The sequence below is a fragment of the Thunnus maccoyii genome, chromosome 10, assembly GCF_910596095.1.
Source record: "Thunnus maccoyii chromosome 10, fThuMac1.1, whole genome shotgun sequence".
In the NCBI taxonomy this organism is placed as follows: Eukaryota; Metazoa; Chordata; class Actinopteri; order Scombriformes; family Scombridae; genus Thunnus; species Thunnus maccoyii.
The window spans coordinates 6,882,484-6,907,046 of record NC_056542.1 but is presented as its reverse complement, the minus strand read 5'-3'; the positions used below and the strand labels follow the sequence as shown (position 1 = coordinate 6,907,046).

Here is a 24,563-nt window from a genome sequence, read left to right as displayed (position 1 = left end):
AACGTCGTGTAGTCATGAGTTTCCTTTTAAAGATGGAAGTGTCCCGCAGCAGCTCGGCCATCGCAAAGTGATTTTTACATCGGTTTTAGTGTCAGTCGCTAAGAGGTAGATGAGAAAATTGATACCATTCTTATTTTATGGACAGATATTGATCTTCTCTTCTTCTACATTTCTGTGTGTCTTTGTGTCTGCAGGTAACGTTTCGTACGAGGATCTATCACTGCAACATCAACAGTCAGGGCGTGATCTGTCTGGACATCCTGAAGGACAACTGGAGTCCCGCCCTCACCATCTCCAAGGTGCTGCTGTCCATCTGCTCCCTGCTCACAGACTGTAACCCAGGTAAGACGTCAGCATCTCCACGTGTGACGTGTTTATGAATGATACTTAGTGCTCCAGCTTAACTGAGACAGGTTGTTCCATGTAACAGACTAATTCTCTCTCTCTCTCTGCTTTGAATGTTTGTTTTTTACAAAAAAGGACCACATTTCACGTTGACATGCAGTCACAATTATGTTTCCAGACTATTAACGGAGTATAAAGTAAGCCACGAGCAATTCAAACCCTCATTGTTTCCCCAAGGCCCGTCTAACACTGACAGATCTTTGGCAGAGTCTGCGGCCTCCAGTTGTAAATAATAAAACCACATTTTCACAGCAGAGAAGAGTAAGTTGAGTGAACTGCTTACAGAGGAGATCCGCAATGAGTGTTTAATGGAAAAAAGTAAATACCATCACTTAAGGTACTAAAAACAATAACAGTAGTCATTTATTTATTTTCTTGGCTTGAGAACAAAATGTCACTCTCTTAAAACACCGTCTTCTATCATTAAGCAATTGAACGTGTGAGTAGGTGGGAGGGGGATGAGTGCAGGCTGGAAAATGAGCATTAAAAGCAAGAAAAGTCAGAACCCTGTGAGGGAATCATTGGGTTAAAGGTATTGATCAAGAACCCTATCCACCTTTTGAAGACTCGAGATAGCCATTTGTGTGCTGTCTGACTTATTCATTATGATATATATATATAAATTACAGGGAATTAAGCCGCGATAAACGTGGTTTCTCCTGGAGGGATTGTCTTTGCTTTTAATGTGATTAACTGGTCATTGATAATAGAGCTGAATACGAGACGGTGTCATCAAGTCTACATAATGAAATGAATGTTACAGTTTGTCCCCGAAGGTAAAAACTCTTCACAGTTTGAAACCTGCAGCTGCTGCATCAGCGAGCAGGATGTCAGTAAACGGCTGAATGACCTGGAATGAAATCAAATCCCATATTATTAATCTTAGTGGATGATGGAGGATTTTTTAACTGCTATAAAACAATTTCAGGATATTATTATTGACCATAGGCTTTAAAATGTTGATATAAAGATACGAGCCAATAAAAACCGCAGTGGCTGTGTCCAGAATCACTCCCTATTTACTATATAATATAATATAAGATATACTTTATTGTCCCTTTTAAGGGAATATGATTTAACACATCCTCCCTTGGACAGACTTTTACATAATTTGTGCCTGTGAGGATATAAATGTTTGGGACTGTGCAGTGTCAAACCTTTCACCGGTCTCTGTTCACAGTGTTTATAGTGTTTGTGATTCCTGACCTGCTGAGTGTGAGCGCTTATACTCCATGATTTACACACACTCTCTCTCTCTCTCTCTCTCTCCCTCTTTCTGTGCACCTTCCAGCCGACCCTCTGGTGGGAAGCATCGCCACACAGTATCTGACCAACAGAACAGAGCATGACAGAATAGCCAAACAATGGACGAAGAGATACGCCACATAGACTCCCCGCCGCAATCCATCCCCTCCTTTATCTCCCCCGACCCTTCATCGCACCTCTCTCTACCTCTCTCTCTCACCCTTACGGCCGAAATACGCCAGGCACGGACGAGGCGCGACACGTCTGTCACGGCAGGGCGCGTCCATTATAATCATCTGAAGCTGCTACACTGACCGCGGAAGCCGCGAGCACCCACGCGGGCATCGTGCTGCTCATCCATTTTTACGCGGCAGGTCTTTTTTTTTTTTTTTTTTTTAAATCTTTTTTTCTGTACGTGCGGCTACACGGCCCTCCAACAGGAAAAAAACTACATATAACTGTAAAAAATGAGTACAATCTATTTAAATTAAAATAAATACCTCATCGTACCAGAGGCAATGCGACGCAGCAGTGCAACCTTGTGGTTTTTTTTTTTTTCATTGCACATTAAAATAAATCAATCAATGATCCAGTTTAATTAATTCAATACCAGTTAATATAGTCTCCATAACCAACTGCATTATCACTGGGCAAAACTCAACGTCTGGCACGCAACCACACGCTACGAAGACGGAGTCTGTGTAGCAGGTAAAAAAAACAAAAAAAACCAGCTCCGCACCGCCTACGTGATGCGTCGCGTCCGTGCCTGATGTATCTCAGCCGTCAGTCTGTCAAAGCACACTCACTAAGTGCAACGGTATTCCTGCCCTCCTGTCACCCTCCTCCTCCTCCTCCTCCACCTTCCACCTCTTCCTCCTCCCCCAACATTTTATCTACCTTTTCTGTGTAAAAAAAAAAAAAAAAAAAAAAAAAAAAAAAAATTCAAACAAAACAAAAAAAATGTCCTTTTGTTCCTTGTTGACTTGAAAGCTTCTTTTTTATACAAAGAGTAGATTGGGATTTTTATTTTCCAATGTCTGAATGTTGGAAGTATTGTATTGGAAAAAAAAACACAGAATATTATAATTATCATACGCATTGTCCTCCAGCTATACAGTATGTATTCTCATTTTCTTAGTGGCACCTGGAACAAACATGCAGAATATATGCTTTTAGTTTTTTTCTCTTGTTTTTTTTTTTTTGTTTTTTGTTTTTATTTTTGTTTTTTTTTTTGTATTTGTCATCAGTATATTATCTGCATGGAACAGGAAGCATCAATGGATCCGTCATGCTTTTTAACTTCCTCTGATTTTGTTTGTACTGTATGTATTTTTTCAAAGGCTTTTGAGGCAGACCACAAAAGTATAGGTCTGCCTGTGAAAGAGGCAGGACTTGTATATTTACTGGCTACCCGCCACCTCTGCAATTGCAGAGTGGTTTGTTGTGCACTTGTATTACTGAAGCACCCAATAAAACACACTGTGGTTGGCTTGTGAGAAAAAAAAAAAAAAACTGCTCGGCTCCGTCTGTGCTTTGTGTTCGACAGCTACAGCTTCTACACACTGTACACCTATTCAAGAATCTTCCATCCGCTTTATCCCAGCTCTCATATCAAGACTTATTTTATATCTCACACACACACACACACACACACCTGATCATAAAACTTTACAGTCATAAACATCAGCACAAATTAACTGCTGCTCGGAGGTGTGCTGCGTGCGGGGCGTGGCACATTATGGCTCCCGTGTTATCTGGAGGCTTTTATTACCTGTATGGAGGCGCGGTGATGTTTTCATGTTGGGCGTGCTACTTCGTGGGATATCAAGGAACTGATGAGTGGATCTCTGTTGTGGATAAACAAGCTTTTGAGCCAAGAAAGAAAGAAGTGATTGTGTTTTGGCGATAATCCAGATCTCGGTTGTCATCTGTTATGTAAGACTTTATCACAATTCTGTTTACAGGATCAAGAACTCAACTGTAAACTGTAGGAATTATATTTGCAAACCAGGAAATTAACTAATAACTAATTAAAAAGTGTATTTCAGCACATTTAAATTAGTATTCATTTTCTTTTTAGCCATGCTACAGCAAGGCTGAGATGATGGAAAGGTTGGTCTGAAGGTTGGTCAGTTCGCCACTTTGATCTAGACTGAAATTTCAACCTTTCAAATTTCAAAACAGTCAAAAAAAATTGTTTTTGGCTTTTTCTCCTGAGCCTCCACAAGGTTTTGTGGTTTTGAGGGAAATTTCTCAACAGCTACCGTATTGGATGGATTGCCGTGTAATTTGGTTTAGACATTTATGTTCCCCACAGGATGAATTATAAAAAAACTTTGATCCTCTGACTTTTCATCTCCCGCCACCATGAGGTCAAAATTTCAGTTTGTCTATTATTTATTACCAAATACATGAAAAAATAATAGAATTTCCATCAATGTCTCAGTCTTATTAGATATTTCTTAACAAGTAACATGAGACAAACAAAAAATACACATAAAAACAGAAGAAAAACTCTTCCCTGAGTAAATGCTTATACATAAACCTGCACATATACACTATAAACCAGCATAGAAATACACATGCATATCTAGACATTACATACACTAAACACTACCATTTCACACCAAATTTCAACATTTTCTGTCTGCACCTTGTTCTGAATAAATAATATCAAACCATAGCAAGCAGCCAAAGTCTTTGAGATAACATATAACAGTTCTTCCAGTTAACAGAAAGAAGTTATTTTTGCTTCTGTCAGACCTGTAAGGTAAACTGTTGCAATCATGAGAAATTCAGCAAGAATCATTATTTATTAATAGGACAATTGGGAATTAAGGAAAACCCACTGACTCAGTATCCACTTTCCAAAACAGAGAGACTTCTTAGCATCCCTAAACCATGTGATGATGTGTCCCAGTACACCCAACTGAAACATAACTCTCTGTGCAGATGCCAACAACTTCATTTGATATGAAATCCTAAATGGGTAATTCGACTGTCATTGGCGAGATTTCCAGTTACCAGCATGCTGTTATGACACCATCAGGAACATGTTTTATTCATGAGTCTGAACTTCCTTCATCAGTGAGAGCTTTCTCACAAAGAAGTGATGGTTACCAATTTGGAGATTTTTAGCTAAGGTGTTGCTTTACTTCACTTGTCACTACATCAGCTTGAAAAAGGACATTTTACTGTAAACAAGTTGGAGAATTGCTCTGCTCTGAAGGAATATTTTGCTCTCCTATGAGACTCGTCATCAGAGTTAAGCAAAAAGATGCTCCGAATCTATTTGTGATCCACTGCAATGTGAATAAAAGTTTTATGATATTGTTTCATAAAAGGTTGGCTTGGATTTAGCCCAAATCGGTGTTGTGGAGTAAAACTTTTTTAAAACTCTCCTGCTGCAATCAAGGATATTTAATATTTCACAAGGGAAGGGAAAAGAGCAGGTGATCAAGACAAGATGAAAGGGTCTAATAAAAAGTTTTTAAAAAGCCTTTGTTGTACCACTCGCTCATACTGAATTTATTGAAAACACACCACGGAAATACGCCATTTTGGCATCACAAATTAGTCGCTATAAAAGAAAGCTTTTAAGTCTTTTCATCTGAACAACAGCTGACTTGGTCCTTTGCTCTGTTTTTATTCATCTTTTTTTTTTTTTACAGATGTGGTTTTACAGTTAGGATCCTGGTGTTAATTACACCGTAAAATCATCTACTTTAGATTTGAAAGAATGTTCTGATTGGCCAGCGATATGCATAAATAATGAGGTGCCCATTAGTCTGCGAGACAGTAGCCAGAAGGCTGTTTGTCAATGTCTCTTTACTTGTGTTAATGGATGCTGAAATAACAACACCCGATATATTTTTGCCAAAGATTAGAGGAAAGGATTATGTTGATGTGTTGCAGTATTAAACTCATCTGCATTAATTAGCTTTCACTGGATCTTAAAATGATATAAAGTTGTTCTTCCATGACACTTTAAGCTGTGCCTTAGATAAATCTAGTAATTTAATTGCACTTACCATCAGGTTTGTTCCTGTTTGTTGGCTCCTTTGAGGCATCTTGGGCGTAAGGCCGCAACTAATGATTAAACAAAAGATTATTGCAATCATTGATATTTCTCTCGATTAATCATTTAAGTCTGTGAAATATCAAAAAACTGTAAAGTTCTAGTCACAATTTCTCTAAACGACTCCTTAAAATTGCTTGTTTTATCCGAACAAAACCCAAAAACATTCAAATCACTATCAAATGTGACAAAGAAAACCAGAAAATTCTCACATTTGAGAAGCTGAAACAGCAAACATTTTCCATTTTTACTTAAAAAAACAGCTGAAACTGTTAATCAATTATGAATATAGTGGATGATTGAATTTTTTGTTGGTTGACTCATCCATTAACTGACCAATAGCTTCAACTCTATACTTGGGTTTGAATTTTTGCTTATTTTTACTTAGAAGTTGTTTTTTCCCTTTAATCTTAATGGGGAATATATAAAGCAAAACTTAACGGGTTAAAAATGAGCACGTTATTGTCAAAATATTGACACAGCCGTGTTCACAATTTGACAAAATTACCCTATTAACCTTTTACAGTCTTATTCACCAGAGGGTTACAGTACATAATGTACTCCACGGCTCATTTAACCGCTGCAAGGCTCTGTTTTCTGTGTAATTTATTAGTATTTCCTCCAGATGTAGTCCAAATAAGCAGAAATGTCGGTTGCAAATGTCAGATGCAGAAATTACAAACTATCCACAGTATCCACTTGAAACTATGAAAATATGCTCTTAGGCTCCTGCATGCAATAAATATGTTCATCTCACAAAGCCGATAATTATACCATGTTAGTCATGAGTAATTCTTAGATGCATCCACAGACATGTGGTCAGTTTAAGTGGTTTTTCAGTTTCTGTGGCTGATGATGCAGCAGCTTAGTCATAGCTGAAGTTCTATTATATGAAGATCCTTGAATATTGTAAATAACACATTATACTTCAAATTATCCTATTTAAATGATAAAAATTGTGTGGTTATGCATTTATGATCAAAATTTACTAATCACCTCATAAATTAAGTCGAGTTTCTATGGTTGTCTGTCAAATGTAGAGCTACAGTCTGTATAATAAAGTAATTATAATATAGGTTATTTGTTTGTTGGAATTTTATCAGGTAAGTCTTTGATTTAATATCAGTCAATGTCCCATAAATTTCAAGTTCACAAGTTCATCTCCTTGTTGCATGTTGTGACCACATGTCCTGTCAGACCTGAGAAAGCACTCTGAAACCCAGACGTAATGTTAAGTCAATCAAATTAGATTCATATGGGTTGGTTTCAGTGGTGGAAGAAATATTCAGATCCTTGACTTAAGTAAAAGTTCCAGCACAGCAATGTAAAAATTGTTCACGATTTTTCATGTCTGTCTTAAAACAACAGTCAGGTACCCAGATGCACACTGAAATAGATTTTTCTCACTGTAATCATTCCTCCTGTTCATACTGAGCATTAGAAGATCAACAGTCCTCCTCCTGTTAGAAATGTATTTAAAAGTTTATCTGAAGCTAATATGAAGCCTCAGTCGTCCAAATGAGTCAAATCAAGTAGATATCTTTCAACGTTACAGTCCTTTTATTGCCAAAGTTCCTCTTTTTGTTTCTATTCTTCCACCGCAGCTCAACGGGGAAACACTGTCTGAGGAAACACAAAGAGGGTCTTTGATGCTAAAAAGACTGTAAATGTAGCAGATATCCACTTGATATGACTAACTCAGACTGCTGAAGCCTCATATAAGCTTCAGATAAACTTTTAAATACATTTTTGCACAAAATCACTTGATTTTGGCCTCCATCTCTTACATTGAAAGCACATTTGAAAGGAAAAAAAAGCCAGTATGAACAGGAGGAATGATAACAGCGAGGAGAACCTGTTTCAGTGTTCATATGTACGGAAGCCGAGAACGGCCATGCTTGCAATTTTTTTAAGATGTTCTCTTGAGATCACGAGTTAATTATTTTGTTATCTCGAGAAACCGAGCTTTGTTATCTTTAGATAACGAGATAACCAACCTGTTATCACAAGACCACAAAAGGTTGTTTCCTCTTATTACTTACAATGTTTATCAGAGATCAGGAATGCCACGCCGACATGCATAGATGGCATCTCAACAACTGTAGCTACTGATTTATATGATTTAAGCTGAATATGTCAGATCAAGGATTACCCATCATTATTAACAGCACCTTTATTAATGACATCTGTGTCACGGCCAAATGGCAGGTTGATTAACTCCTGGTCATAATATGATGGGATGTTTCATATTGGAAAAATACCAAACAACACCTTTCAAGCACTTTCATTTTATTAGACTTAATGAGAGGAAGGAAAGTGGGGTGGAGAGAGAGGATAAGAACCAACATATGACAGATTTGAGCTATCCATGTAAGGAAGACATGGAGAGGAGACCGGAATGAACAAATAAGAATGAGTTTGTGATAAATTATCTCATTATCTATGTAGAAATCAGCCTTTTGTTTTCTCGAGATAGCGAGATAAATTAACTTGTGATCTTGAGATAATGGAATTAAAAAAATAGTTGCAAGCACGGCTGTTCTCGGCTTCTGTACATACAGACACCTGACTGACTTGAAAAATTGTGAACCTGTCCTTTAACAACTCATAGACATCTAAAATGTGACCCCGACTACACACTGTTGGAGGGTTGGAGACCACTGGTTTCATCTTTAACAATGTGTTGTATTTTTAAACTTATCCATTGTGTCAAATGATGACGTGACGGTCGCGAACGAGTCAACTCTATGAGCCAGCTCCTGTCTGAGAGTTGATTTCTTTTTTCTTTCTTTTAAATTAATAAAAGACAGAATAATAGGATGATCTTTTCTCTATGCACTGACTGAGTGATTGTGTTGATGTGTGTGTATGTGCGTGCAGACAGAGATCATACTCTACATTCATGTGGTGCCGGAATAATCGGAAAAATTAGTTCTCGACTGGGAAAATTCACATGAACGCTCCCTCAAGTCAGAACAACTTAGAAAGTCGGTGAAAATTTTGGCACACGACTTGCCGACTTTGATGTCACATATGCAGGACGTAAATGTTTGGTCGATGGCAAGAAACTTTTTATTAATTCACATATTGCATATCAATTTTTCGCTCACATGTAATTTGTAATATGGTATCAGGTGGTAATTGTTATTTGCTGTCCATGTAGAGTGACCTAGATTAGTTAGAAAAGTTATTTATTTGCATTAACCCTGATGACAAGTCAGGTAAAGCAATATTTTCTCTTTGATTTACCCATTTCATTTAGCATTTTAAACACTGGCCTGACACTGTTTTGGACAGTTCAATATAAATAAAAAGTTCAATACACAGGTGTAAAAGTGTTTTATGTTTTTACATTATTTAAGGTATCATACCAAACATAATGTTATAAGGTTTAGTATAATTACATTGAATAACTGAAGTGATATATGTGCATATATATCAATCATAGGTCAAAATATTGCAAAATTTGGCTGAATTGTAAAAGCCAGAAATGGTACTAAATGAAGAGCCGTTTGGGAATCGAAAGAGCCGTTATTAATGAGTTGATCCAAATAATCTGGCTCACTAAAAAGAGCCGGAATTCCCAAATCACTAGTGTCAAATCCTCATCTGAAAACTATCAAATAGTGGAGTAGAAGTACAATATTTCCCTCTTAAATATAGTGGAGTGGAAATATAAAGTGGCATACAATGGAAGTATCTCAAAATTGCACTTAAGTACTTAACTGCCTTCCACTACTGGTTGGTTAATATGTAAAACACACATGATGGCATGTTGGCTGTGCTGTTTCCAGAGTAGGACCGGTGCCGTTCAGCCCACTGCAGCCGAGGTAGGCTACTTCCGTTCCGCAGAGGGCGACAGGCACCAGCCAGCCTAGACTGTGGCGGAGGTCCAGACACAATAGACTGGGTAAGTTTTATTAGCGAGCTAAATAGATGATTTAAGACCGACATTCTACCGAGTGGCCACACTATACATTTCGGTCTGTTGCCTGTGTATGCTCTCATGTGAAGTCGGAGGTGTGTTGACCGACACACACCCGCTGAAAAGACGAGCAAACAAACAACACGGCCGCGGTGTTGGTCGCACGGAAAAGGGGCTCCGGCTATGTGCTGGAACGGAGCTGTTCCTGGCTACTGCCTGAAATTCTCACATTTAAACTAACCTTGAAATACGTCTTAGTGGGATCCGTTAAAAATGTACACAGCCGCGACGTTTCTCGCAACAACCTGTACAATTTAAGTGTATACGTATATTAAAGCTACCAGCTTGTCGGCTCACTTGTAAAGGGATGCTTAGCAAGCAGGTTTACCCCACGCCGCTCCGAGAAGTAGTCGTATCCCTAAAGTCGCTGGGCCTGAGTGTGCGTTGCCAGTTTTCGGGGGGAGGCAACGGTAAGCAGGCTAGCCACAGCTCGGTGTAAAAGGGGGAGGGGTAGGGGGTCACCACCTTGATAACATATAATGTCTCAGCTACATTTATTAGTATTTAATTACTATACAGTAGTCTTAGTTTGAGTTGACGGTTCTTAAATGGTTAACTTCATAGCGTGCGGGTGTGAACTGTGCACTCAGCTAGCACAGCGGCTAACGGCAGTTTGTTTAACCGACACGGAAACGCGAGCTAACAGCAGGTATGTAGAAAACACATACGCACACATTATTGGAAAGACCAGCTGAACAGATGATTAACATGTCAGGATAATTTACTACGTAGTAACTAAAGACTATCAGTGGTGGAAAGTAACTAAGTACATTTACTCAAGTACTGTACTTACAGTTTTGAGGTACTTGTGCTGTACGTTAGTATTCCCATGTTAAGGTACTGTAAGTCTTCCACTCCACTACCTTCCCTGCTGAGAGAAATATTGTACTTTGTGCTCCACTACATTTATTTGACAGCTTCAGTGACTTTTCAGATGATTTGACACAATGGATAATATAACAAGCTTTTAAAATACAACACATTGTTAAAGATGAAATCAGTGGCTTCCAACCTTTTTGGCTTTTGACATCTTACAAAAAGCAGCGTGTAGTCAGGGTCACATTTATTATGTCTATGAGTTGTTAACAGCTCCACCAAATAGTGATTTTTTTTTTCCCTTTAAACTTCCCACATGGTTTCATTTCAATAAATTTTCAAATGATCCAATGATTAGAGAAAAAGTCAAAAACCTGAAATTGATTCAGAACTTTTTTTTCTTCTTTTCTCTCCCATTAATTATCTCACGACCCCTCAGATTTATCTGGTGACCCTTTGGAGGGGCCCGACCCCTAGGTTGGGAACCACTGGACTAAACTAGCAAACTATATATATATATATATATATATATATATATATATATATATATATATATATATATATATATATATATATATATATATATATATATATATATATATATATATATATATATAAGTAGTTTAAACTAGCTCCACCTCCAGCAGCTACAACAGTAACATGCTGCTCTAACACTAATGATTCAGTATTAATAATCTAATGATGTCATATATAATAATATATCAGTCAGAGGGACCAAACCACTACTTTTACTGCAATACTTTTTTGCTGATAATACTTATATACTTTTACGTAAGTAGGATTTTTCATTTAGGACTTGTATGTGTAATGGTATATATTTTACATTGCTGTATTGGTACATAAATTAAGTAAAATCTGAACACTTCTTCCACCACTGGTGACTATAAATATACATCTAATATTTACTCTTAATTATTATGTTTTGCTCAACTTTCTAATAACTACTTGTCCTTCATCCTAATACCTAAAAAAATAAATAAATAAATAAATAAAATAAAAGCAGATTTCTGAGTAAGTTATCAGAACAGGGTGGGTGAAATACCAGAGGAGTTGTCAGCTATAGAAGTAGACAAGAAGTCTCCATACTACATGAAAATGATTGTTTATAAATAGTGAAAGTTGCTTGCTAATTATGAAACCCGTCAGCTATTGTGGCCGAGGGGCAAATTCACACCTGCTTTGGTTAGAAGTCATTTTGAAACACTCCTCCTCCTTGCAGCTGTGTCTTTTTACATAAAGGACATGTACACAGTTTGTTTGAAAGGATCCCAAATGAACATTGAAAGAGGTTTTTCTTGCCATAATCATTCCTCCTGTTCACACTGACCATTAGAAGATCCCTCCATAATGCACTTACAATATAAGTGATGGGGGACAAAATCCACAGTCCTCCTCCTATGCAAAAATGTATTTAAAAGTCTATCTGAAGCTAATATGAAGCTTCAAATAAGTCAAATCAAACCTCTTTTTGTTACTATACTTCCACCGCAGCTCAACAGGGAAACACTGTCCGAGGAAACACGAAGAGGGAATTTAATGTGAACCTGTCCTTTAAATTATTTTCTACGTCGCTCGCCTCAGGGTCCGGCTCTTCTCCAATCCAAACCGGTATGTCGGATGAGGATTCCCGTGCCAGCACCAGCTCTTCCTCATCACCACCTTCCTCCAGCCAAACCAGACAGAGGGACACACCTTGCAAGAAGAAACGGGAGAGCAAAGCCAGCATGAGCAAGACCTCCAAGCTGCTTTCCACCAGCGCCAAAAGGTAAATATAGCGATGAATCGGTTAATAGACTCTGACTTGGCTCACTAAATATCTTAAAACCAGTCAGATCTGTCTGTTGCCCAGTGGTGGAAATGTAAAAATACTCCATTACAAGTAAAAGACGTGTGTGAAAAAACTTCCTTAAGTACTGAGACTCAGCAGCCAGACATTTCTCATTTCTCTGTCTAGTAGCAGCTGAGATTGTGAGAGTGACACTGAAATGAGAACAGCTGATCCACCTTAACTGAGCCTGGTCAGTTTAGGCTAACCCATTGTCGCTAACTTCGGAGCTAACCCCCTTCATTTTGGGGAAACAACAGACCAGACTTTTCTTCGTCTTGAGAAGCCGCAGCATTTATTAGCTTATGCTGCACATTTCCTGCCAGATTGACAACTTACTGCTAACCTTTTTCCTCTGCTCCGCTCAAATTCACCGTCACTTTTCTGCCACTAGCTCTCGCACTCAACCACACACTTCTCTATTCCTTAAAAGGAGCCACGCTACCCAGGCAATGACATAGAGGAACAGTGCAGAGGCTCCCAAACGCTACTGATTCAGGGGTTCTTGTCGGCCTGGCCCATACGGTTATAGGGGAAACACTGGATAAATTGACAAAAGCACACGATGTGACACTACTTTGAGATATTGTCAGTGCAGCTAAAATAGATTTTGATATCAGAAAAAGCAATTCTGATATCTGTAGCATCAAGCAGCGTGTTATATTCCTCCCACCTTGCATCATCGTTCAACAGTCATTCAGGAATAAATCCATCAAAGATAAAGGAAGACATGCTAATTTATCTCCTGACAGTAGCTCCAGATGAACATAATGTACACAGTCACAAGATCTGCTGCGTTTTTCAGTAAACGACACAAAGCTTCCTTTTTCCCCTTTCCTCTCACAGTCTTATTCTAGCGGACTTACACAAACACTGTTGCTCTGTTTACACACAAAAAGCAAAGGCATAAATTACATGACTCACAAACAAACCGATTGATTAGTTACAGAGTTGTTAGTTTTTGGAGTTTCATCATCTCTTCTTGCTCGTGGGTGAAGCAAAACATCTTGAGAAATCTTTGTGGTGATCGTGGGTTTTTTTTTTTTTTAATGACGGAGTGATATGATTTGCCAGTGACTGATTCAGATATTTCTTTTGTGTGTGCAGGATTCAGAAAGAGCTGGCCGACATAACTCTGGACCCTCCGCCAAACTGCAGGTGGGTTTCACTCTTTGTTTCAACTGTGTGACTTTTCTGTCATTAGAAACACATTGACCCACTTATGTCTGTCCTGATACTAGCTGTTGTAACACCTAAACTCAGATACTAAGCACTGATCTCACTGTTCTTACTGATTGGGATCATTCTTCACCCTGTCAGGCTGTAACTACACATTTAAATCTTAACTATGAGACGTTTATATACCTGAATTATTTTTATACTTGTGCAAATTATGGTATGTTGTTAATTATTGTTGATTAAAGGTTCATTTAATTGCATCATGACATTGACTATGAAACAGCATTTGAAGGATCAAGCCCATCTTTGATAAGGATCAGTTAAATTTCATCATTAAAGACTTGCATTACATATTATAATTAGAGCTGTTTGTATACCAGATTTCCAGGCTTGTGCAAATTTTAGATATGAAATTCAACAAAATCATTTCAACTCAAGGTCCACCTTACAGATTTTTCTGCATCTTTCAAATCGTATCTCAGTGAATGGAGCTTATAATCTTAACAGAAGATTATTTTGTCAAACTACTGTTCCAAAGGTTAAGAATGAACTTTCTTACTCATATAAATATGAACTCATATAAAGTAGTGTTTTGTAATAACAGAAACTAAGACACAGCGTTTAATGTGGATCAGTCATACAAGGCGGTATGAGTCGTACTCATGTGTCTGCTGTCTATTGTAGTAAAATTACAGTATTTCCTTTCAGAACTGGTGAATTATTATGATGCAAGATGGGCTGAATCACTGCATCAGAAAAATACAACATTAAAATGGCAAATATGTTTGGCTGTTGAACTCTTAAATACAAACATGCTTTTTTTTTCAGTTGAAATCTAAACGTAACCTTTCATCAGGGCAACATGAACCCCACGGCTGCTGTAAGAAGAGAGCCGGATCTAGAGCCAGAAGTTTAATTTTCAAAGGAAACGTTTGGTATTTAGCAGGAGGACAGACCCCTTCTGCAGTCGGTTTTTACTGCAGCGCTGCGAATAGAAAGATTATCCTTTAAAACAGGATGGTCTGGGTTCAAGCTCCCGTCTCGGCAGGCGTCTTCCCTCCTGCCGTGCCTTAAGGCAAATCACTGAAGCTCTCCGTGCTCCGGGCTGCTGCTCTGCAGCTGAGCCTGACCTCTGACCTCCCCGTGGAGGAGGAAGGGAGATCAGGAATCTCTTGTATCTTGGCTCAGTAGATCAAACAAGCAACCTCAGGCCACAGACCATCCCAAAAACCAACACCGTCTGGATATTTGCTGGTAATGAAAGTAAAGACTGTGGTATTTATTCAGTCACAGCACAAAGCTGTCACGTAACGAGCTGCCGGAGAGAAACGGAGAGGATTTGAGGACATCTATAGGCTGAAGTGGGTGAAGATGTTTTCTCAGGAAGTAGTGGTGCTGCACCCCTGCCTACAGGTGGCTGGCAGCCTATAGGCCCCTTTTGTGTTGTTGCAATAATTAATTTTTTTCTGTTCTATGTGAGCCGGTCCAGTAAAAATAGACCCGGCACGTAATGATAGTGGAGCGGAGAAAAGAACCCGGTTGACACGTGCCGGTTTGAATCATCTCTTACTGTGGACGTGACACTCCGCCTCTAACGGTCCCTGTAGGCTCTACTGCTTTTTAAATCATGTCGACCAGCGCGAGCTTTCCAGGTGATTTCTTTTTATTGTGTATTGTATTGATGTTTGAGTGTTTTCTTTAACCGTTTACTTTAAAGATTAGAGAGGTAGTTTTCAGTGATTGTAAACGTTTCCATGCGTTTGGTAATGTCATTGCAGCAAATATCGTGGGATATTTAAACAGCAAAACTAACAACTGTAGTTATAAACTTGACAGGACAGAGGAAACTCTCCAGGGGAAACAGAATTAAACTTCTAGCTTCTAAAATAACATTCTTTAGACAGCTCTGATGGAGCTCAGATTTTATCAGGAGGATGACTGATTTACTCCAAACAATCTCACTGTATGAAGCTGGACTGTGTGTGTGTGTGTGTGTTTGTGTGTGTGTGTGTGTGTGTGTGTGTGACCTTTTTGGATGCGTAGAAGGGCAGAGAACATTAATTAACATTAGATCCTGACCGATCCTGTCAGCATGCCTGGAGATTTAACTAATCAATGAAGTTACGCTGCCGTCACTCTCAATGTTGAGACGTGCTTATGGTTTCTGCTGCGGGGGAATCGCTGCAGGTATGAAATAAACTCAAAAAAAAAAGATATTTGAACCTGGAAAATGTTCCTGCAGGCATGTTTCCAAGACAGTGGTGAGTGGGAGGAAGGTCACTGGTGCTATAATCATCGATATAATCATTGAGAGAAAGTGTGTGCGTAGTTTGGTATATTTTACAAGCATGAAGCACAGAAACAATAGAAACACTAGTATGATAAAGCTCATTAAAGCCCTGTTAGAAATGTCGTAAATGTCCTTCAATGAAGCTTTCAAAGGCAGAAAAGTGATTAAATGAAGTGAACGCAGCCTACTTTGTGTCTGTGACTGTATCATGACTGCAGCATGATGACGTCTCCGGTCGAATTAACAATTTGAAATCGTGGATTAAGGACGGATGAGGAAGTTCTGACACTGACGGACAAACGCAGCAGCAGGTTTCAGCGGACGGATCGCGCCATTTAGGCAAATTCATAATGGGACTACATAATTACAACAGTGGAGCATGACAGCTTAAAATACAACCTGTCTCAGTGAGTTATGGATTAAAAGCCATGTTTAATTGAGTACCTCCTATTACAATAATGTATCTAATGTAATAACTTTAAGATATTCAGGATTTGAAAATACACAAGAGGCTTCACTTATTCTTGAAGAGTTTGATAGCATTTCTGCGTGTTTCTTTCTTTTAAATCAACATGAACAGTTTGTGTCGTGGAAGTGTAGACAGATCAGGGATTTTCTGTTTTTTTTATTAATCGGTTAATTTATTTGGTCCGAAAGTACTTCAGAGTTAATATCTCCGAGAGCTCGTCGTACGTCGACTGAGCTTTTACCCAAAGTTGATTATCCAGACGTTACGAGCTCTTTCACTGTTTTTAAGTCTCCCATCTTGACGGCATTTCAGAGCGCAGACACGACTGCTTTAACTTATGGAAAAAGCTTGTTTATGCCAGTTTTCGTAACTGTATCCAAGGTAGATCAAACGACTCATAAATGCACATAAGAGTAAAAGGATGTTTTTGAGGCCGAATGGCTGTCTGAGTCGGGAGGAATGCGCTCATATAATGAAAATCAGCCACTTAGAAGTCAAAGCTTTTCATGTGGTGAATGTTTTTATCTGTCACATTTACAGTCATATCTTTTAACACCCAGTTAATTGGCCCAAACTGTGCTCTCTGGATCGATTTTTTTTTTCCCTACGTTGTAGCGTGTCACTGAAACACGGCCAAACATCCGTGTCGACTTTGATCAACAAAAAAAAAAAGCAGAGCAGAACGCAACATCTGCCCCCCACCTCCCCTCCCACCCCCTCTACTCCCCCAGGAGCTTTGGATCAATGCTATTATGTCTTGTATTTATGACCCCCGAGGGGTTCAAGACCACATGTTCTGCATGTTAGACGGATAAAGGCTGGGCTGCTTTGAGGCAAAATCAATGAAGATTACAGATCATGATGCATAGATGCGTCACGGGGGGGTTCGCTTTGAACAGAGGCATCTTCTGAATGATGCACGGGGGAACTTTCTCCAGAAGAAATAAAAATCATTTTTATGAGCGGTACTCTGCAAAGGTTGAAATTTTGCTATGTTACTGCTTTTAAATATCCAAATTGTAATCGTTACATTTGTTTTCGGCCATCAGAGACACTTTTCTCTTGATCTTTAGAGCTTAATAAACAGTAAGAAATGTTTCACACGGCATCTATTTCTGCAGAAGGAAGAGTTATTTTGGTGGAAAGTTTCCTTTAATGACACGAGTCAGGCAGATCTTGAATGGTGCGCTGCGTTCGAAGCATTCAAAACAACACCCACAAACACCAGTACGCTGCCAGTAAGCAGGGATTCATTAAGTCATACAAACAGTGCACGAATGAATAAGTGACTTTCATATTAGAGTATAAACTTCATTGATTATTCCATTGATGCGTCCATTTGAACAGCAGAGTCTGATATATTGATAGATCTTCCTCAGCGTGCAGGTTTCTTTTCCTCTGACTTTATTTGTTTTCTTGTATGTTTGTAGAGGAGATTAACTCAGTAACGGCGTTAGTGTGTTTGTTTTTCCTGGTGTTGTTTTTTCCCCCTTCAGCATTATTGATGAGACGGTTTGATCTATAAGGGTAAACACGAGGGTTGAAAAGAGCAAACATCAATTCCTTGAAATCTGCATCAGGGAGTACAGTGGCAGATCAATCTATACATCTATAGTCCCTTTAAGCACCTGAACAGATAAAAAGAAATGGAAATGTACTAAATTTACATCGACATCTAACAGGATTTGATGGTCGCGTTACCCGGCGCTTCAGTTTCAGTGTTTCTCTCACATGATCGTGCAGCTGAAGGTCTTTTTTTTTTTTTCTGCCTGCAGTGCTGGCCCGAAAGGAGACAACATCTATGAGTGGAGGTCGACCATCCTGGGACCACCAGGCTCCGTCTACGAGGGAGGCGTCTTCTTCCTGGACATCGCCTTCACGCCCGACTACCCCTTCAAACCCCCCAAGGTACCGACATCAGCGCCGCATGTCTGTCAGCACCGCTGCAGGGTTTTACAACCTGATTTGGTTCAAAAACTATAATGAAACAAAATGATAGAAAACACTAAAGAGAAGCTGTTCTTCATAGAGACACCAGAGGTTGCTGTTCAGAAGAAATTTAAACTATAGTACACACAGATCCTGTAACCTGACTGAGGCAATGCAGCTTTATTTATAGAGAACATTTCATTAACTGCTTTACATTTAAAAACATCAAGCATATACAACACAGTGGTATAATAACAACAATAATAATAATAATAAAAGTTTAGGAGGAGTTTAGTCAGTGAGCAGGTCAGAAACATACTGGGGAGCTTAACCATGTGGTGTCTTAAAAACCAATAGGAGGCTGCAATTATTTTCATTATCTATTAATTTTCTTAATTATATTAATTAATTATTATGTCTATAAAAAATCTATAATGCCTGTTATAATTTCCCAGAGTCAAAGGTGATATCTTCATATCTTTTTTTTCCCTTTTGAAACACAAAAATAATCAGTTTACTATCATGTGTGACAAAGAAAAGGATTAAATAATCACGTATTGGAAGCTGAAACCATTCATTCATTCATTCATTCATTTCCTGTCACTTACTGTAGAGGCTGTTTATGAAAGTTTAGATCTGATATCGATGAGTATTTGCTCTGCTGTCACTGATATTTTTTGCTATTATTAAGTTTTCCTCTGAAAAATGTTACTCAAAGGTGAAGTCTGGTGTTTTGTTTGTTTTGTTCTTGTTGTCAACAAACTCCATGAAAAGGCCTAAAACTCACAGTGTGCAGGTCTGTCTCTGTATCCTTTAATAGTGTCTGACTTCCTGTCCAAAGCCTGTTCATTCCTAGAGGACGAAAGTCTTTTCTTGATAAGAGTTTAACAAATATATATTTTCTTTTTTTTTTTAAAGACGTATTTCATTACATTTTCCAGCAGGGAACTGTAGTTTTCAGTGAGCGTTACTCAAACAAACAAGAGTGTAGTTTAATGTATTTGTGTATTTGTTGGGACTATTTTTAGCCTCGGATTTGGCGTTCTAGTGAGTATTTCCAGCAGCAGGACGGCGTATGTGGGATTCACTGAAAATAAACTACACTACCTGTGTTCATGTCCTCCACTCGTTGATGTTTTAACAGTTTTGGGAAAACAGTGGAGCTCTACGGCACAGAGGAATTACTGGTTTTGATTTTTTTTTCATGGGATTTGCTGACAGTTATAATCCCACGAATACGCGAATATCACCAGACAGAATATAATAACACACCAAGTCCTAATTAAAGATTTCTTCACATCGCTCGCACATAACTAATAACTATAGAAAGCACTTCTGTGTGAAGCGTCGGAGCAGAAACAAAGTGCTCACTGTCAGATCTTTTCAGCGAGGCACGGCTTCTCCTGCTGTTTTACAGGCAGAGCTCATGATGGTCACAACAACATTATGTGGTTTTTCTGGAAAATCTGCTCCGTGTTTGAAGTCTTTCCCCTGATTTACATTCTTAAGTGGGAAACATAAATATGTGGACGGTAGTAAAACACGTAGAGTGTTGTCGGTCCAGATTTCTGTTCTGCTTCAGCATTTCTTCTCTTTTGAACACTAGTTTCTCCTGCGGGTATGAAGAAGTTCAAATGAAGCTGCTTATCAGACATCAGTGTGCTCTTTTTCCGACGTCGGTGACTTTCTCTTTCACAAAACGAGATTTCTCGATCAGTTTCCTGGATGTGATGGATCCACATTAGACTTTTTTTTTTTTGTCCCCACAGGACTATTTGAACCAATTAAGTTACATTGTGAAACGACTACTGTCATTATGGTGTCCCTTAAAATGCCGATCCTGATTGCTTTGTTTGTCAGGCTTATTTGAAGTCGGATAAAAGAAATTAGGTAATAAAAATAGTGAGAATAAAAACAAAACAAAACAACAAAAAAACAACAGCCGCAAGCTGTGAGTCTGGGGTTCAAGCCAACAACAGACCGTTAGAAGTTGAAAGCATCAACGGCCTCGTTAAAAATATCCACCAAGTTTGACGATGTTTGGACAAACTGTCATTGATTTATGGCTAAAATTTGCGTCAGGCCCATGTAGGTGTTTGGAACTGGTGGCGCCCCCTATTGAGAGATTTCCAAATAGTTTTACACACGTGGTTCAACATTATAATGAAACACAACCTGCGAGTTTTGTTGATGATTGGACAAACAATTTCTGATTTACAGTCTGATTTGTGTTATAAATTACCCAATTTTTTTAGCATTTGTGGCGCCCCCTAGTGGTGGATGTCAATGATGCTTTCAGGGTTTGTTATGTGGACACATCCTGTGAGTTTAGTAATGATCGACCCAACAGTTGTTGACTGAGGTCTATTAACTTGCTGAGCCACGTCCTCTTGAAGTTCATTGGTCAATATCTTCAACTAAATAATAATAATATCAACAAGCTTTATGCGACTTTTGATAAACTTGGTCCAATAATGATCCACAGAAAAACTTAGGAGATGTCAAAAATGTGTTTTTCAAAAAAATCAAAATGGCGCATGTCTAGGCACAATGTGGCTTATAAGGATAGATTCATCTGGACCCACAGAAAGCTCCAGTTCTGGGTTACCGTAGAAACATGGCGGTCCACATGGCGGGCTCCTTGGAAGAGGACGTGCTCCCTATGTAGCACCAAAACACAACAATCCTTATTTTCATGGGATTATACACTAATTAAAACATACTTATGAGTATTATATTCCATTTCTGCCACTAAATCTTACACACTGGTCCTTTTTAAGTGTGAATATTGTTTCATCCACTAACTGAAGACAAGATGCATCAGGATCTGGTCGTTTTAACACCTCTGTTTAACAGTTTCCTTTGGGAAACCCTGAATTTTTTCTTCTTCTGTAAATGTGTGCAAGAATGTAAATCACTAACGGTGATGGATGAATATAGATCTGCTCAGTTAACACCTGCTCATGTTTGCTTCACTGTGTAAACAAGAGCAGGAAACAGCCTCGTGACGTTAGGAGGCAAAAGTGAAAATAAGATTTTAAAAACACCCAAACGAGCTACTTTAATGTCAGAATCAAAGCTGCATGTGAAACCGAACACCTTCTTTTATCAAACCTATCTACGCATTTAAATGTTTCATATAAACCGACACGACATGTGAAACGCATCAAAATTCCAGTTTAGATTTCCCACAACTCACTTGTTCCAAAATCATTTTCAGTTTTGCATCATTTACTGTAAATAAATCACTTGCTTTCATTGTTGGTCAATATACTGATAACTTAATGAGAAGTTTCACCTTCTTAGTAATATCTGTAAAAGTAGAAGTCATAACAGAGATTTTTTTTTTTTTTTTTTTTCCAGAGATCTTAATAGTGACAGTGTTTCCCGGCATTTAGAAGTTCTTCTTTTTAACCACTAGAGGGCTTTCGTCTCCTGCAGAGCAAAACATTTAACACTCCAGGTCCAAGTGGAGGCTTTCTGCATGATTGACTTGCAGACATTCTCTGAATATAACACTAATAATGACTCTTTTCTACATTAATACACCTCTCTCAGTTGAAATGTGTGACTACTTGACTGTGAATTGTGCATAAAAATGACTATTTAAATCAATTTAACAGCATTCATAGTGAACAGCTGTAGTAAAATGTTGCATCCCGACTGTCTGTGTGTCTGCAGGTAACGTTTCGTACGAGGATCTATCACTGCAACATCAACAGTCAGGGCGTGATCTGTCTGGACATCCTGAAGGACAACTGGAGTCCCGCCCTCACCATCTCTAAGGTGCTGCTGTCCATCTGCTCCCTGCTCACAGACTGTAACCCAGGTAAGATGGAGAGCCGGGGTCCGCGGCGGCTGTTAGTCGCTGTTTAGAGTGACCCAGCAATGCTGTTCAGTTCAGTGTTTCCCTCCAGTTGTTCTGGCTCATTTAAAGGCAGAGACCATGTAAAGCAGCGGCAGCCTTCTTTAAGTTTTCCGTCCTGCTGGATCTCTTCTACGCTACTTTTCTCAGCGTGAAACATCAAGTCTATGAGATATTGCGCAACAGGAGAAGAGGATAAAACACTCTGAAGTGGCTGAAGTGCATTTTCAGAGATGTGAGCTGAATCCACCTTTCAAGCTCCTGAAGAGCATGTCCTTGTTTTTTTTGTTTTTTTGTTTTTTTTACTAAACAACAGCATTTGGAAACTCAAGCCGCACAGATGCTGGTAAATTTTGCCGGTGCTTTGACAGGAAACCTAAAGCAGAAAGGGATTTTTGCATTTTACCGGCTGCTCGAGGCCGCAGACACACTTCATTTGTTTTTACAGCTGTGTCTGGTGCTTTTATTAAAAGATTGACAGGAATTGAACTGTCTGATTCTGCACACGTACAATTATTCCCCCCCTAATTTATAACTAAAAAACCCCTTTCTAATAGCAGAATCAGTATTGAACTGTTTTAACAACATTCTGTCTTAAGAAGAATAATCTTCACTTGTTTTTTTGCTATTTAACTAATATGACTTCTTGTTTAATAAAGAGAAATGGAGATACATTTATAAGCCTTTTAGAGTCGATGTTTTATTATTTCTACACACAGATTAAACTTAACTTGTGACCTGTCTCTCCCATGCAGCCGATCCCCTGGTGGGAAGCATCGCCACCCAGTACACGACTAACAGAGCGGAACATGACCGAACGGCCAAACAGTGGACAAAGCGATACGCCACATAAACCCACAGAGGACGTCAGAGGGAGGAAGAGGAGGAGGAGGAGGAGGAGAAGGAGAGGGAGGAGGAGGAGGGGTCGGGGGCTCTGGGTGGTTTGTGTCGGGGGGGTTATTTCTATCTCAGATTTTTAGTACTTTATTGTCTGGTATATTTTTTTGTTTCCTGATTAAGTTATCTCCGCAAATATGGTAATAAAGGAACACAATGGAAAGGAAGTCTTGTCCGCCTCCTTTTTTTCATTACATTGTTAACTTAATGATGGATTCTGAATGGGAGCCTGCAGGACAAATTACCAGTAATCACTAAGCTGAGCACACTGGGGAGCCACATTCCTGCGTCACTACTACAACCATTATGACACATATGAAGGTAATGGTGGTCTTAATATTCTGATGTCATTTAGGGTCATTTTCAGCACATTTAACAACATTTTCATTGTTTTTTCACATTCTGGCTGCGATTATCTGTGACATTTTTCTGACGCTTGACTGGTTCGAGAACTCTTCTTCATATAAACGTTACAGTCGTAGCGGTTCGCTGTCAAAATATCTTCCAAATAAATATAAACAATTCTCTGGAAAAACCCTGCTGCCTTTTCTATGTTCTATATTTTTTATATTCACAAAACTTAATCTGAGAAAGAAGTGAAAAATTATAAATAGATCATGTCAAAACATCACCAGTAGTACCAGTAAGACTTTAGTAATACTTTGTCATTTGCTGGAAGAAGTTGCAACAGACAGTCAGTCAGTCACCTGGGCTCGGATGTCTGATTGAAATCTGATATCAAACCTCAAGATATGATTAAGAATATTTTCCAGGTATCAATTAGAACTACAGCGATTAGTCGATTAATCTAATAGTCTTATTAACAGGAAATTAATCACCAACTGTTTTGATGATCGTTTTGAGTCACTTTTTTTAAGAAAAAATGCTAAAACTCTCTGGTTCCAGCTTCTTAAATGTGATTATTTTCTGTTTCTTTTGTCTTCTATGACAGTAAACTGAAGATCTTTGAGTTGTGGACTGTTGGTTGGGACAAAACAAGACGTCTTAGGTTGCTTTTTAGGCTGTGATTGACATTAATTGTGAGTATTAATTGAGAAAAACGACAGATTAATCGGTAATGAATATAGTAGGTAGTTGCATCCTTCGTATCAGTCAGCCTAGTGCAAACACAAATCAGTGGTCAATGCATTTAGCTCTGTTTTACAGTTTGTGAGACAAAACCGCACGTTAAAAGCCTCCATATCGTATTATTTTATTGGTTTTTAATTATAGTTTGAAGGAGAATATTTACAGACACATCACGTAGATGTGAGGCTACTAGAATGCAGCTTGCACACGTACTCATAATCACAAAACTGAGTCATTTAAGACAGATGTTTGTTCCTAATCTTTTAAATTACAGTTTGTCATTAATTTGATCAACAGAATTATACTAAAAACTAAATGAGCATCTCAATGCAGTTCCACTGAAAACCAATAAATGGTTTTATTGAGTTATTGCCCAGCCCTAGTTTAGCTACATTTTCCCTTATCAACGTTAACGTTTAGTCAATAAAACTTTCCACTCTGACGGGCCGATCACACAAAACAGGATCACT

At 38.6% G+C, this 24,563-nt stretch overlaps 2 protein-coding genes across 5 annotated transcripts in view; both read left to right on the top strand.

Moving 5' to 3' along the window:
• The window catches only part of LOC121905169 (ubiquitin-conjugating enzyme E2 E2), a 28,294-nt gene extending 25,745 nt beyond the window's left edge, over positions 1-2,549 (top strand). For all 3 annotated transcript variants that reach the window (XM_042423197.1, XM_042423198.1, XM_042423199.1), the window contains 2 exons: positions 195-342; positions 1,697-2,549. In XM_042423197.1, the coding sequence (XP_042279131.1) occupies positions 195-342; positions 1,697-1,794 (246 nt within the window). In that variant the 3' untranslated portion in view covers positions 1,795-2,549. The remainder of the gene's footprint in view (positions 1-194; positions 343-1,696) is intronic.
• Positions 2,550-9,512: 6,963 nt separating this feature from the next.
• Positions 9,513-23,171, top strand: LOC121905171 (ubiquitin-conjugating enzyme E2 E1-like). Of its 2 annotated transcripts, XM_042423201.1 has the most exons (7): positions 9,840-10,123; positions 10,278-10,362; positions 12,132-12,315; positions 13,483-13,533; positions 18,089-18,221; positions 21,924-22,071; positions 22,863-23,171. In XM_042423201.1, exons 3-7 carry the CDS (start codon positions 12,161-12,163, stop codon positions 22,958-22,960), a joined length of 585 nt encoding a protein of 194 aa, XP_042279135.1. In that variant the 5' UTR covers positions 9,840-10,123; positions 10,278-10,362; positions 12,132-12,160; the 3' UTR covers positions 22,961-23,171. The 2 variants fall into 2 exon arrangements, with proteins under 2 accessions (XP_042279134.1, XP_042279135.1); XM_042423200.1 differs by lacking the exons at positions 9,840-10,123; positions 10,278-10,362 and adding an exon at positions 9,513-9,638.
• Positions 23,172-24,563: the final 1,392 nt, after the last annotated feature.

What these genes read in the sequence shown, in the direction of transcription:
- LOC121905171 (XM_042423200.1), top strand. Translation starts at nt 12,161, where the DNA reads ATGTCGGATGAGGATTCCCGTGCCAGCACCAGCTCTTCCTCATCACCA. An exon ending in GACCCTCCGCCAAACTGCAG is followed by an intron (nt 13,534 to 18,088) that starts GTGGGTTTCACT and finishes TTCTGCCTGCAG; the next exon opens with TGCTGGCCCGAAAGGAGACA. An exon ending in GCTCACAGACTGTAACCCAG is followed by an intron (nt 22,072 to 22,862) that starts GTAAGATGGAGA and finishes TCTCCCATGCAG; the next exon opens with CCGATCCCCTGGTGGGAAGC.